This window comes from Chiroxiphia lanceolata, chromosome 8 (genome assembly GCF_009829145.1).
Source record: "Chiroxiphia lanceolata isolate bChiLan1 chromosome 8, bChiLan1.pri, whole genome shotgun sequence".
NCBI classification, from domain to species: Eukaryota; Metazoa; Chordata; class Aves; order Passeriformes; family Pipridae; genus Chiroxiphia; species Chiroxiphia lanceolata.
Window position 1 is genome coordinate 30,288,195 of NC_045644.1, and position 15,544 is coordinate 30,303,738.

A 15,544-nucleotide genomic window follows, 5' to 3' on the forward strand; every position below is an offset into this window, starting at 1 on the left:
CGTGAAAACACACAAAACTCAAGGAGGTTTTTTTATTCAGAAAAGGAGACAACCTGCATGCCAGATGAATTTGGGAATATTTCCCAAAGGCCAGGGCACTTCCATTTCCTTGGCACCAGGGCTGTGCACACTGGTGCAACTTTGGTATGGCCCAAGAAGGGCTTTAGTTCCAACCCTACTACAGCTGCATTAAATTACTGCCTCTGTTCTTAAGTGGTCAGCAAATAATTCAAACTGATTCATTCACATGGCCTGATTACTGTCATAGTGAAACACCTCGGTGATGACAAGTTCTAACCAACCACATTTTTCATTAAAGCTTAAGGCTATCATCCTGGTTCCAGTTCTGCTCAGATCCTAAACAAGACTCTAAGCATTATCCTGAGAGCAGCCCATGAACTGACCATGTGTTCATGTGTCTGGTCTAATTTTAGCCTCTATTTTTGACAAAACTGAGAATTAAAGCCACCTCTACCCAAGCCAGTAAGTTGCCCCTTGGCATCTACTCCACCTCATCTGCTGGACAGGACTTAAAGCCAGCTTTGCTATCTTATGCAATATGTTCATAAGATGGACTTCATATGGCAACAAGTCCTATGGTACAACTCTGTATTTATGCCTGTGATATTCTCTAAATAAAACAATAATACACTGAAATCTCTTGTATAGAAAAAATAATATGCATCTGTAATGTGTTCAGCCCTCAACATGTAATGTCTGTGAATGCTGCTACAGGGATTTTTAATTTCAAGGCCATTTAGAACTTCTTGTAGTTAGGTTCAGCTGCTCACTGCTCAAGTCATATATTTGATGTGTACTAATATCCAAAAGCTATAGAAATTACACCCTGCTCTTCTCTGTTTTCCCCTTTAAGAAACTAGCTTTGTAACCCCCAGAAATTCCTTATGGTCTCACTTTGGCAGCTCCAATTCTCTTTTTACATATTCAGAAGTAAACTGGAAATTGCTGACTTTGGTCATCTGTTGCTGTTCATCCCCTTAAAATTTGCATCCTGAAATGCCCTGTCATTTTACTAGACTGTTCTCTTTTCATTCACCATACATATGATACATACCTTTCTAATTTTTGTTGACTGGGATGCAAATGAAAGGATTGTGTTTATTTTGCCTGATTCATCGAGGAAAGGCTAATAACTAGAGACGAGGAAAGGCTAATAACTAGAGACGTAGCATAGATGGCACATTCTCTAAAAACTCTGCCTAGGCTGGTACAAATCTCTGGATTCCATCCAAGTTTGAGCTGAAATAGCCAATAGTCCCATGTGACAACTGCACCTTAACTCAGGGCATCAGAAGTTCTCAGTAGTAATTTAAAAGGCAGAATTAGGGCCAGCTCTGCCTGTGCAAAATGGCAAGTTGCTAAAAATACCACAAACCACAAAGCAGGTTAGCAGGAATGACTGCATGTTAAAACCCATTAAATAGGGAAGCTTTAACTAAAGCAAGAGTTGGAAGTGCTGGAGTGATAGAGCATGCTCTGAACTGTGCAAGAGAAATGCTACATCATGCAATATTTCCCCAAGTAGCTGCATATGGGCAAATGGGAGCAGAGAGGGTATTGGAAGTAGAAAATCTAATCGAAACAGCAAAAATAAGTACAGGAAACAATTATGGACCATCTAACAATGAACTATGAAGCTACCAGAACAAAATAATGCGGTAAACTACTGGAAAGGGAGGAAAACCCCACCCTGTCACAAAGGAAAGGGGTCACTGCAGATTTCGGATGAGCTGCAAAATGTCTCTGCCTGTGCAGCACACACCAGACCTGTCTCTGCCTCAGATGCACGCCCAGGCTGGCACCAGCCCAAGTTCCATACCTGTATCCAAGAGCTATTAAAGTATTTGCCTTGCTGGGCTAAAGCATTCCTGTTTGGTTTGTTTTTTGCTTTTTTTTAGCTAAAACCCAGGACATTTAGCATTTTCACATTCCTTCATTTTTATAACAATTTGACTTCTGCATACCTTTTTCCTTAATTTTGCAACGCAAACCTCCAACTTTAGAATTTCTTAAGCAGAACACTATCACTTGTGATTTTTTTTTTTTTAGGTAAATAACGTTATTTTCTGCTGAAAATTCTTGAGCAAACAGCTTCTGTAGTAAGTTCTTCTGAACCCAGATTTATTCTGATATGAAACATCAATTGCAAAGGGATTTACTGACCTACCTGCCTTAATTTGAACCACGCATGGTGCACAGTTTAGGTATTTGTGTATTCATGTCACTAGTCTGTGAGATGCATTAGTCATACTCCTTTGACCTATTTTTCACGAACAGTGACTCCTCTTCTGCTGAGCATCACGACTCTGCCAAGCCCTGGGACTGCAAGCTATGAATTGACAAAAATAGTGCCGAGCCTTGGGGCTGTTTATTTCCATATTGAGGAAAGAGGGAAAGACAACACACCACAGTTTGCCCATATGTGTAATAATACGGGTTCATGAATGATTAAAATCCACATGCTGTACAACTCACCTTCGCTATCTCTCTGCTGATGCATTAAATTAAAATCAATAATAGGAGAAATGAAGTGATATTGCTCTGACAAAAAGAATGACAAAAATAGAATTACATGATATGGCAGGTGATCTCACACAATACAGACATAGGAAGTAAAGAGCGTAAATTTACTTGGAAAAAAATAGCAGATTAAAACTGAAATAAAAGAGTCAGAATTCTTAAAACCTATTTGAAAAGCAAGACTCTCCCTCAGAAAACCAAAGGGTTACAGCCATTAATTTCTGTCCTTTTGAGAGGTATCACCCCCTTTTTACATTACATGGCATTTGCGTCAGGAAATGGTGCTCTGCACCGTTTCCCGGGAGGACTGACTGCAAACCTGATTTTAAACTGCAAGTCACAAGGCTCTTTTATAATTGCAAATGAGAACACACCACGGCGGGACCGCTTACCTCCACCGCCGGCCCCATCAGCCTGCACGCCGGTCTGCGCTGATGGAGGGGCTGCGTCCTTGGGCGCCGGCAGCTGGGGAGTTTCCTCCTGGCTTGGCAGGAATGCAGAGCACAGCTCGCTTTCCAGGGCTTGCAGCTTCAACAAAGAATTCTGCAGACAAAAGCAGAACATTGGGAACGGATGGAGAACGACAGGAATCGGCAACAGCGCTTCAACTCCCGGAGCCCATGAGCGGTGCCTGCGAAGGGGTGTTCCACCGGCAGCTCCGGGAGGACGTGCAAGGGAACAAACGTCCACGAGTTTCTTGACTCCTGGTTATTTAAGTCCCAATTTACATGGATTATTCATGACACGTGGGAAAGATGACTTCGTCAGCAAAAGACGATTTATTCTAGGGAGCCAAACTGAGGTGGTGTCCCTTTTCTTGGGCTTGGAGCAATACATTAGGGAAGTATTTCATTCATTGGCCTGACATCACGATCTGATGACATTATGTCCCTCCCCATTTACCATTCATAAAAAAACAAATCTCCCTCTCCAGCTTGTGAGTGCAGTACAGAGCAGCGAACAAAGAGTTACTGAGAACACACTCCCTCGTGGGATCCTTGGAAGAAGTATTTTAATTGGCTTTTTTAGAGGTACTTCACTATGTAGACATGGCTTTTGTCTAGGTGCTGCTCATTCTACAGAGCAACTGGGTCATTTGCCATCCACTGCAAAGGTAAAATCAACACACCATTGTCACCTGCTGCAGACAAATCAACGAGGACAAGGCTTGTTATCTATCACAGCACTTCCAGCTACTGTGTCACGCTTGGTCCGTTTCTCACTTTAATGCTGCATGCAGTACTAAACTGTACAACCTGACACAAGCATCTTGCTGTGATGTAAATGCCGTGAAAGCCCTAATCACCATCTGACTGGGCAAAATGAGTCACTACCTCCACGCATTCAGATCCCCTATCTCAAGGGAAATACAGCTTACAACATCATAAAACACAATCACACAAGGCTGTCTTGATAATTACGCAGCTGCCACACACAGAATATACTTATAACATTAAGTCACCCAAGTGGTACATATTTATGAAGAGCATTTTCTTAAGAAAATAATGAGTTGCAACAGAAAGAGAAATCCTCAAGTTTATGCCCTAAGAAGCTATTTTCCCCACTCTGAAACCAAAGTATTGATTCATTTAGTGAAAAATGAATTTGTTTATCAGCCTGATTTCCTTTGTGTAATAATGTCACCCATGTAGTCAGTAGTTTAATATGTCTTTGCATTATTTTTATTGTAAGGCAGCCCTTTTATAAACCCAAGGATGACAGTGGCTTTAGGTTAAAAAAACTCCAACCAAACAAGTTTGCCTGAAAACAGCAGGGAAGACTTTCAGCCTTGATCCTCTCATTCTTTTATAGAATTCAAGAAAATTATGGAAACCTTCTCACCCCCAACAGCTTTCAAATGGCAGCGAATTTCCTTACCAAGGGAAGGGTGCCGACTTGAACCATACCCATGGCACTGTTTTAGGAAGGGTTTTCATGACATGACAGGCCTAGTTTTCCGCTGTCTCTCATCCCAGATAAACCCAAACAAAGTGGCTGTGGAATTGTCAGAGCAGATGGGAAGCATTTTACAGTCATTAATGTCATCTACCAAAAGATGACTATACCACTTAAAAACCAGTGAGGACTCTGCTCCCAGCCTGGACCTTGTCATGAGAACAGCTGATGAAAAGTAGGGAGAACACAGATGAACAAACCAGAAGAACATACCAATTAGGAGAACACGAGTGAATGTCTGACAGAAGTACCTAACCTTCAGGGACTGTTACTTCAAGCATTTGACAAGAAAAATCCCCTATCAAGAAAATACATTCACTTTGCATCACTATTTCTTATGATACATTAATATTTATGGGAAGTTCAGTATAAAATCAGTCCCACAGACTACAATGTTAAACATTATACTTCAGCAATGCTTCTGCTGTTTATATAAACCAGCTGGTTTATATTCAGTTGCTCTAAATGATATTTTTCACCCATCTGGGGAAGGTGGGTGGATGGCAAATTTCCAGTCACTGCCAAACACTAAAAAAATTCATATAATAATAATAATAATAGAAATAGCTTATATATTTTCATGAATGTGCCCTTGACAGGGATTTGATGTAGGGAGAAAAAGACTAAGTAGCTTTGATCGTTTTGATGTTGCCAGGGAGACGATGAATTTGGAGTGTGCCATCAACCCCACCTTACTCCTAAGCCACAGCTGAGTCTTGTGCTGCTGCCACAGCACATCAGCCATGAAAAGTCACCACACATTTATGGGAACACACATAAGGAGACATGGCTTTAAGCAAAGGCCAAGCACAAAGCTGCCCGGGGTGAACCAGGCAAAGAAGTGGCTAAACATGTTAGAAGCCAAAACAAACAGCTAAAATACACAGAGGGAAGAGTTAGGCCTTGGTGGGTACCACCAACAATTTTAGTAAGCTCTTATATGAAGAACCAGTATAACAGAAGTAATTTAAGCTATGGCATTCTATATCTGCTAATGAACTCAGCTCAAACAGATTTGATGCTCATTCCAGCTGCGCTCTGGTGCCCAACACTAGTGTTTCTTATGCAGTAATTCCTGATCCATGATAATGCAAATGAAAGGACATATTAATATTTAAAATTGATCCTGAAATTTCTTTGGAAAAATACCATATTGTTGCCTCTTAAGAAGAGTATCCTGAAAGTATTGAAAAAGAAGCAATTGTAATTGTCTTGGACAAAGGCTTCTTATCTCTTCTGATGTTCTCTTAAAGCAGCTGACAGTTCAAAGATCTTGAGCTATGCCAATTCCACTGAAGAAAAAACAAGGTTCACTATTCCAAATAATGGAAAAATAAATACGTTCACAGGAAGCTGGAGGAAAACAGGGAGAGAGACAGTGTAGTGCTAATCACCTGTTTGGTATTTTTGAGAATGCTTTAAGAAACCACAGTCATTAAAATATCGTACCCTTGCCTGCTGGAGAAGGCACAGTACAAAAGGACTGCCATTTGCAGAGGAAGCTCAGCCTGTGGTAAAGACACCATCTCTACAGACAAATAAGCCTGTAGCCTGTACCCCACTGACCATCTCTCCTTCCAACCAATTACTATCAAAAACACAGAGTGGAGGCCTTAGGGCAAGGAATTACTGAGATGGCAGATAATCCCTTACAACTAGAGATAAGCACCACCCGCTGTTAAATCCCTCTGGAGAATGGGACACTGAGAGAACAAATTCTCCCAATGCATCACCAAAATGCTGTGGCAATGAGTGGCAGTGCCCTGAAACAGCCTATAAAATTTTTCTTGGTGGGTGCCACCAGTATCCCCCTCTCCCCCTGGGACCCGGCAGGATCAGCACCACCGTGGGACGAAGAGACCATTCCTGGCCTTAGAAATAACTTCTGCCTCTGACAAAGCACTACTTTTATCAGCATCCTTTGTTTCATCCTTGTGGACTTCCTAAGGTCTGGTAAATTTAAGAACTGAGGGAAGAGGGAAAGGGAAGAGGGAAAGGGAACAGGGCTGCCCCAGCCACAAACTCTGCCCAGTCTCAGTCAGGAGCCTGACAGAAGGGATGAGAGGCAAAGCCAGACTTGGTCCCTTCTGCTAAAACTGATATCACCCTGACTCTCACACAGTGTTTCTGGACATAAAGAATGCCTGCACCCTGCCCTTGGGCCTGCTCTTGCCCCTCCAGGACACGAAGGCAGCTATTCTATTACATCCAGTTTGTTGATGGATTTACTGGATTTATGAAATCAGCTGGGGCAGAGAAGGAGAATAATCCAAGCTTTCGGCATTTAATGGCCTTTGAAGAGATTCATGTAGAAAAGAAACTGAGCAAATTTCAACCTGTTCAGCTTCTTCACTCTGAGGAAATTAATGCTTTTATATGTCACATTGGAACAGCTTTTTAATTCCGAGAGTTCAGGTTAAAATAAGATAGTCATATTTTATGTGAACATAAATAAATCTCTGCAGTATCTGTTATGGCAATATTTGTGTCTTGAGGCATATGACATTTTCAATTCAGAACTTCCTTTATGGGGAACAAACAAGCAACAATAAGATAGAACAAGATATGCCCTGGGTCTCCATAATGCCACGGGTGAGCAGTGAAGAGAGACACCATTTTCTCTAATCCTAGAAGAGAATTTATTTTCTAATGACACATGTCCATGTTGGTTTGCAGGAGATCTGATCTATAGATCTGATCTATAAAACCTAAGATTTGGCAAAAGAAAACACCAGGTTGTAACCCTTACCCATTCCTCATTGTTTATTAATTATTTATTTTAATATCTTATCTTGATTTTAATTATCTTATCTAATCATCTGTTTTAATATCTTACACTGATTTATTTATTATAGTATTTTATCTTAACCTTAAAGTCATCCTTTGCAACGATTTTAAATGGAAGCTTTCAAGTGGAAGCTTTAGTGAATATTTGCAGTGGGGTTTCTCAAAAGAAAGGATAACTTCATGACTTCCCCCAGGGCCTTAAGTGGCTCGACAGAGGCTGAGTGCACTCCCTTAGATTGGTCACTGAGCAAGCCTTCCTTGTTAGCACTGAGATTTTCAACAGGGAGCTGCACAACAGTGACACAAATGCAAGGGAAATAATTCATTGCAGGGAGACGATTAAGTCTGAATTCCTTTAAAAGGGCACATTGTGGTTTTCCCCTAATGAAAGTCAGGTGTCTATTAATAGACATAGATGTTCCCTGGCTCGTTTTAAAAACAAAGCTGTCTTTTCCACGATTTAACAGGAATGGACTTCTCTTCACCCCTACTCTCTTTTCCCGCTGGTTTTGTTGTTCTGTTGTCTTGTTTTGCACTAAAAATGTTTTCTGCTCCTTGTTTAGGTCCAGTATCATCTGCTGCCTTGCAGTGTGTGGGTGTACTCTGTGCTCCTCTGCAGGTACCCCAGGCTGTGGGAGACACTTTACAAGGTTTCCCACTACGAACAACTGCAAAGCTTGGTTTTATCCCCCACCCCACCCAGTACATTGCTGATTGTTAGGACCTAGCCCAGGCTCATGCATTGTTTGATATGATCACACAAACAGCTTTTTTGTGCTCCACTCACACTGTGCTCCTGGCACAATCCCTGTGGAAACAGCTTGTTTCAAGTGTCACAGGTGTTACTTTGGCTTTCCTTGCTTCCCCTCTTCAAGTCTCCCTTCCTCCCATCAAACCACCAGAGCACCTTTTACACTACATTGTACTGTTCACAGTTTATTTATGCAGGTTGTAGCAACCTTGAGAACTCCTTATTTTTAAACAAAACATATTTAATAGATGAACACTTTTCAAGCACATATTGAGCTACAATATGAGGAAAAAATCAAATGTTCTTGAAAGAAGGCATTTCACACAGTCAATATTGAGTGTTTGATTCTTTCCTGAGCAAACAGAAAGCAGCAAGAAGTTGATTTAAAGTATTTTTAAAATCTCTAGCTTCTGGCTTTTAAACTATTATGACAGTCTTATAGCATCTTTTTAAACTTTTCTCCAATAACATGACTAGAAAGATTCACTAAAAAGCCAACCTAAGATTCTCAAACAATTACATTATTACAAGACCTTAAAATTAACAAACCCCAAACATCTATTTAAAATTTATAACATCATATTTCAACTTTTGGTTAAGCTTACCTCATTTAAGCTGTTACATTGATCGGTTGCTTCCTTTGGTGAAATGCTTGTGTTCTGATCTATTCTACAAAACAAAATAAGAACTTTCACTCAATAGATTGCTTATCTGTGCTGCAAATGTTTCAGACTTTTTATCATGTCTGTACGTAAGTTACAAGTTCCAAAATAAGTTATTTTATTAAAAAACAAACAAACAAACAAAAATTTTCTGTGAAAGTTACAACTGTATTTTGTACCTCATTCAAAACAACCGCGATTTTACTGGAATCCTAACTAATATATTTAAATTCTGAATGAAGTCCTGCAAAACTATGACATTACAATATGGATTTATTTTGTCATGCAGAAGAAGTTCTACAGAGGCATGATCAGTTCAGCATCTGGGTGAGCTAACAGGGTTAAAGCCAAGAAAAATCTCAGACATATGCTTAAATCCAAGCACAATTTGTCCCACATGCTTTAAATCAGGAACAAGAGCTTTCCTGTATCAGACATATAAAGAATAAATCTTCCCATATTTAAATTTGATGGCATTTCAGGCTCCCAATCTCCAATTTTCTGCTTAAGCTCCGTTTTTAAAATTTCACAAAGACCCCAGTGCCTGGAAATCCTGTGAGAGAGATGTCCACATTTTCTAATGAGCGTCACTTTATAGCCATCAGAGATGTCCATACCTTTGGTTTTCTTTCAGTGTATTGCTGCTTCACCACATGGAAATAGGAAAGGAAGGCCCTGGACTGGCAAGGGGGAAATCTCTTCCATCTGGCTGAGGCTAATAAGACAGCTGTGCCCCAGCCAGCCAGATGTGGGCCTGGCCTAAGGCTCCACACACCTACCAGCTTCAGGATTAGTTACCAATTCCTTCCACCAAGGAATGAAACTGAAGTCTAAAAAAAACTTCCCAGAGAATAAGTGAGCAACCTGGGAAGCTTCATCCCACAGCTCTGTCCTTCCCCAAAGCAAGCTGAGGGTTTCCACACATGACTTCAAAGCCTGACATGGGTACATCCCAAGTTAACTCACAACTCAGCTGAAGCAAGAAAACTGTAGCTGTCTCAGAGAATGAGATTTCTCGGTGCTGAAAAGGTGACAAGGTTTGCTGGCCCCTGTGAGACTCACTCACAGACATGATCAAACCCAACACAAACCCAGATTCCTTTGGACAAAACAGTTCATATTTTTCCATGCTCAGAGTCATCGCAGCAAAACCAGATAGTTTTAAAAGTCTCTAGAGACCCCAAAACTGGTACAGACAGATTCATAGATGTTTGTTGTAGTTCTTCATGGATTTATGTGACATTTAAAGACTGAAATGCTGGATGTGCCACTTTCCTTATCAAAACAGACACACTAGGTAGCTACACCAAGGTGAACAATAACTCGCTTTCAAATAGGATCCAAGGTGTGCAGTTCACGTAGGAACAAAAATGAGCCATTTTGGGAAGGGCTCATGTAGCACTGGAATGGGAGGTCTCACAGCCCAGCCAGCCTGCACCTCCCTCAGGCACACAGGTACGGGATCAGATGTGAGTGATTTCTGACAGCACTTGGGCAGCAGGGTGCCTTGGCTGACTGCTGGACAAGCACCTAACTACACCCCTAATTTAGCTCTCTGCATATCTATTCTTTGTGCCAACTTGCCTGAAAGCAAATAGCAAATGTCTCCATAATGTGAAGGGAACAGAAGGAAAACAAAATTACAGATGCAAAAAGATTAATGCCTAACAACCAAACCCTGCTTTTAGCCAGTGGAGAGGACAGTAGGAGACAGCAGAAGGGAGTTAAAGAAAACTGAGAAAAACATGGGAACAGTAAAAGGACTAATTTAATAGGAAAGAGTGAAGTATTTGTAGTTTGCTTTACTAACATGTCAGGAGGGTACTGCAAGGTTGCAAACAGCTGAAGAACTGATTCACTAATGAAGAAAAATTATTTAGAGTGATTTATTGAATTGAACTAGAGCTAGACGTTAAGGAAAGGATGAAAAGGACACATGTCAGATTTGAACACTTCTGGTATTCATTTGGATGGCTCCTTTCAAGGTGCATAACATAGCAAATGTGAAATCTCCTTAAAAAAGAAAAACAAAATAAATTTTTTAAAGAAACCAAACCAAACGAAACCCTAAATGCCAGCAGCAGTTCATACCAGCACTATATGAAGTTCTACATAATTCACAGCTGTATCACCCATGAGTCTTGCACTCTGGAGATTAAAATGTTTACTGCAGCCATGAAGTACCACCTGCATCTCGTTCAGGTTGATGCTCTTGTCTGCTGGTTTGGGGGTGCATTTAGTCATGCATTTTACTGTTTCTTTTTCACTAAAAATACTGTAGTATGATGCTCTTAGTTTTGTATTCTTTGGATTCTGGAGGCACTGAAATCATTAAGGTGAGTGACCATTTTTGTGTGAAGAGTATTTATTTACATGAACAGCATGTGCTGAGCTGATCTTACTCTATCCAGACACTTTTGGGGTATGCTTTTTCCTTTTCACCAAGATTAATTGCTCTACTAGGCAAATGCAAGTTTTCTGATTGTCACCCGGCAACACAGGGCTTACAATTTAATAACTATGGGTTGGATCTTACTCTCATTAAAAGTCAATCACAAAATCTCCATTAACTTCAAAAGCAGCAGGAACAAACCCTAATTTTCCATCTGTGCTGAGTACATTAAAATTATTTCAGGCCTTAGCTAAAATTTTGAATAATTGCAGGCACCCTTATTTTGTATAATTTACATCATGTAAAATAATGAAAATGGAATTCTCTCTGTGGCTCCTACTCAAATATGTGTTATATGGTCCTTTAAAAAACATGAAAGGCCTGGTCTCTCACCCTCCCTTATAGACTCTGGCTTTGGCAGAATTATCCTCTTCTCCATGACAGAGATGGCAAAGATGCAATGAGTAATATGTACATTTGAAGCTTGTGGACATAACAAGAAAAAAAAATCTAAATACTAATTATCATAACAGAGCTCCTACCAGACTTCAAGGGGAAAATCAATTGGTATGAGCAGTGTGCTATTTGAAAAACAGACCAGAACATGTGAATTTTTTGAATTATGCATGACATCATTTTTAAACTTGCATAAAATTCAAATAAAACCACATAATTTTAAAAGCTGGGCAAAATGTTTGAAGATAACCTAAGCAAACTCACATCACAGTTCCTAGATGGAACCCAGAAAGAAGCATTGTATTCTGTAAATTGAAATTTACTCCAGTCCAGCTCCGGATCACAGTAACCCCATCCTCAGCCGAGTTATGTGTTTATGCATCACAGTGCCACACGTGCTCAGGGTCTTGGCACTGGTGATGCCAGGGTAAGTCCTCCCAGCCAACCACACAGTATTCTGTGGGATGAAACTCCTTTTCCAGATTCACTGTCAGTCTATCCTGGCCCAACACTCCTTCCCTGTCTCCAGTCTAGGAATCAGTTCCACCCTTCCCACCGTTAGGGTGGTCCACAGGGGAAACAGCGTCACAGTGCCATGTCAGGAGACTGATTCAGCCTATCCAGAGGTCACATCACACGAGTTTACAGAAAGGCAGAACCCACAACCAGCACATCTCAGTGCCAGGAAAACGAAAAATGTCCTTTCTGAAACCTCCACAAATGGCAAAAAGCATTCTGAAATCCAAACACCTTCATACAGGGCTGCAGATGGGTGCTTCAAAAGCATGCTTTTGACTCCTTGGAAAGCAGTGCAGAACTGCAGCAGGCTTTGGGGTGAACATAAAGAGAGAAAAATGAGAGGAAAAACACCATCAAGGGCCCAAGGCTACTCCCTGGGCAATCCCTGAATGATGGAATGAGCACTCAGACAGAGAGCCAGTGTAGCACTGCCTGTCTCATCAATCACAGCCCTTATGTAACACAGCCAGCACTTGTTTTTATTACTATGAAAGCCTCTCATACTCACCAGGAGCAGTTCTTACTTGGGCTACAGTAAGATGCTATTCTTTTCTTGCTCCTCTATCCTCTCCGCCTCCCCCCTTTTTCTTTCTTTTTTAGTTTAGTTGTACTGCAACCCAAAAGCTTGCTCAGAGAATTTTCCATGCCTTGGTACAAGAAGTCTCACTGAAACCAGAAACACCAGTATTATAACATCAAGATTTCTGAAGAAACAGTTTTTAGGAAGTGGTCAGTTATTTCCCAGCTTTCTCCCTGCTCACTTGGCTGCCTGTACAGGTGAGGGGATGTAGCTTCACGAGCTCTGCCTCACCCATGCAGGTCTGCCATATGGTACGGGGACATCAGCACTTCTGCAGCTTTCCTGCTCCATCCCACTCATCCCTGAGTTGTAGCTGTTCAACAGAAAGCCTGGAAACCAAAGGAGTTCCCGCCTGAACAGCTCTCTAAAAAGTTACTTGCCTTGAAAACTTAAGTACCAAAAGCCTTGCTAGAGCTTGGCCTCCCCTGGGGGATCAGAGAAACCCTGGGAGGCTGCTGAACCACCATGACAGCCCAGGGCTACTGGCATTTCCAGTTTTCCTGGAGAACAGCCATAGGTCTGACAACAACTGCCACTCTGCAGAAATTAGGGACCAACCCAGGGACCAGCTGAGTCCTGTTAAATGAAACCACTCCATTCCCATTTTATTTGGGGAATGGGAAAGATGGGGAACTTTCAGGGATTTTTCTTTGGCAGAAAACTTAACCCCAAGGTGTAGTTCCTACACTGAGATGGAATACAGCCTTCTCTGAAGCACTGACCTTCCCACTGCCTGAGAGTGCCTTGTTTCAGCCTCCTCCCTGTGTAACAGGCAGCTGAAGGAAACACCACCTCCTGTTCAGGTAAGTGCACACAGCTTGCAATCCACACCAGTTTTGCTGATTGCCTTTGAGAAGGCAATTGGCAGGAGCAGCTTTTTGTAATCATATGTATTGTTCCATACTGGCTTTCCTACTCTCTGCTAAAAAAAGGCAATTCTCTTTATTTGTTTCCAGGACCTGCATATACCTTTTATCTATCAAAGATGCAAATTGTGTTACTCTCTTATCCAAACCCAGCTACACACAATGACCAGAGCAGCATTCACTGTAATCACTGGAAATAGCATTAGAAATTCATGTTCTGGGAATAAAATGTAAAGGTTTCCTTCTATGCAGATGGCATTCCATGTACTGAATTGATCCTGATGTTCATGAATCATGCACGATAAACACCTCTTGAAATTGAAATCCTTGATTCACAGGCCAAGTACAGCTTAGCCAAGAACAAGACAGCATTCCCCATTCTTCTCACTGCAAACCTCTTCATCAAGTCTATTCTTCCATTTCCCTCAAATCCCACAAAACCTTTCCTTTACTGTTTTGGTGGTTGTCCTAAAATGAAAGTACTCCCTTAAAAAAAACAATCCACACATATATGCTTGTAGGTCGTATTTTTGTGGATTGCTGCTCTCACATTGCCTGTTCTGTTCTTCTCTGTCACAAATCTGTTTATGAGCATCCCTTGTTAGATTACCCTTAATTTAGATTTCTCTGATTAACAGGGACTGGACTGAAAAGTTTTTCATATCTCAGTAGTTTTTAATCCATATTTAGACAAATTAAAACTACCCTGGTTTTAGCTGCCCCACACTCACCGGAACAGATTTCTTAAAAAACTCGGCACGGGTCAGAGCTATTTAGACCTTTAAACTCCAATGAAGCTAATGACAGAGCTATATCAATCTGCAGACTCTAAGTTAAAGCAGAAGTAACAACAAGCTGCACTAGAAACAATCAATCTTGCTTTTTCCTATGCAACAGAAATAAATGCTTTACGTATCCTACACACACACATCTGATACACCAAGAGAGCCTGCCCAGGGTCACCTCTGCAGCAGCGTGCCCATCTCCTCCTAAAGACCAGAGAGCTTTTAGTCTATGGGTTAGGCAGATACAGTGTTCCAAAGCATGGTTAATTTTACCACTAACCTAGCAAAAACAGTGGAAGAGAGTGAAATTCAAATTTAGTGGGGGTAGCAGACGTGTTCTGTCCAAATCCAGCTACGATTGCTGGCAGCTGCCAAAATTGAATACTTAACCTTTGCCATGTCCACAGCAGAGAAGGCAGAAAACAAGGCAGGACGTCATTCCCTGGCAGCAGTGTCCCATCATTCCCTGGCAGCAGTGTCCCAGGCTGTTGAGTGAGTCAGTGCTGTGGTCCCGGTGCCAGAGGCCCGCGTGAGCGGAGACAGGGACACTGAACTGCAAAAACGGGGCCCTGCCAAAGCTGGCTGACAGCAGAGGGATGGGCCAAGCTGGTGGTGGCCCTTGAAGGGAGTCACTGACACAGTGACCCTCAAACTGAAAGTGGTAACTCCAGCATATGTGATTCAAAGTCCCTTGCCCTGGCTGGGTGGCGGGAGTGTCTTTTGCAAGGGCAGTTAAGGCAGTTAAAGTAAATAAAGTGCGTGTGTGATGCCAGGGGCCGTGTGTTAATACTTGTTTACTCCATGTTTAAAGTTCCTTATTTGAGAGTAAAGTCACCTACTTTTTTCTTTTTTTTTTTCTTGTGACATAATCAAACTAAAACACGGACAGAACTGCGATTTGATCACTGTGCTTTCACAGCTCTTAGGATGGTAAATCCAGGTACCATTATTTAACAGATTTAGCCCTTGTGGATAGCAGGCTTTCTAAGGAGCTACCCTGTTAAGCAGGAACAAATAGCATAGTGAACAATGGTTTAGTACCAAGCAAACTCAAAATGCCAAACTGTTGAAGAGGACAGGGGAACTTTGCTGTGGTTACTGTTTTATTCATGCACACTCTGGTTCTTACCTATCTTCCTTTCATCACATTCCTTTCAAAATTACCAGTTACTTTATTATCTACCCATACACAGGCATCCCACCAGCAGAGCCACTAGGTAGGGTCTGTGATAAACAAAGTCTCGAGTTT

At 41.5% G+C, this 15,544-nt stretch overlaps 1 protein-coding gene across 4 annotated transcripts in view; it reads right to left on the minus strand.

Moving 5' to 3' along the window:
• Window positions 1–15,544, minus strand: part of FAM13C (family with sequence similarity 13 member C) — a 53,558-nt gene that overhangs the window by 21,289 nt on the left and 16,725 nt on the right. For 2 of the 4 annotated variants that reach the window (XM_032694437.1, XM_032694436.1), the window contains 3 exons: window positions 8,641–8,704; window positions 2,934–3,084; window positions 2,497–2,562 (listed from right to left, as the gene is read on the minus strand). In XM_032694437.1, the coding sequence (XP_032550328.1) occupies window positions 2,497–2,562; window positions 2,934–3,084; window positions 8,641–8,704 (281 nt within the window). The remainder of the gene's footprint in view (window positions 1–2,496; window positions 2,563–2,933; window positions 3,085–8,640; window positions 8,705–15,544) is intronic. The other 2 variants (XM_032694439.1, XM_032694438.1) reach the window with 1 other exon arrangement.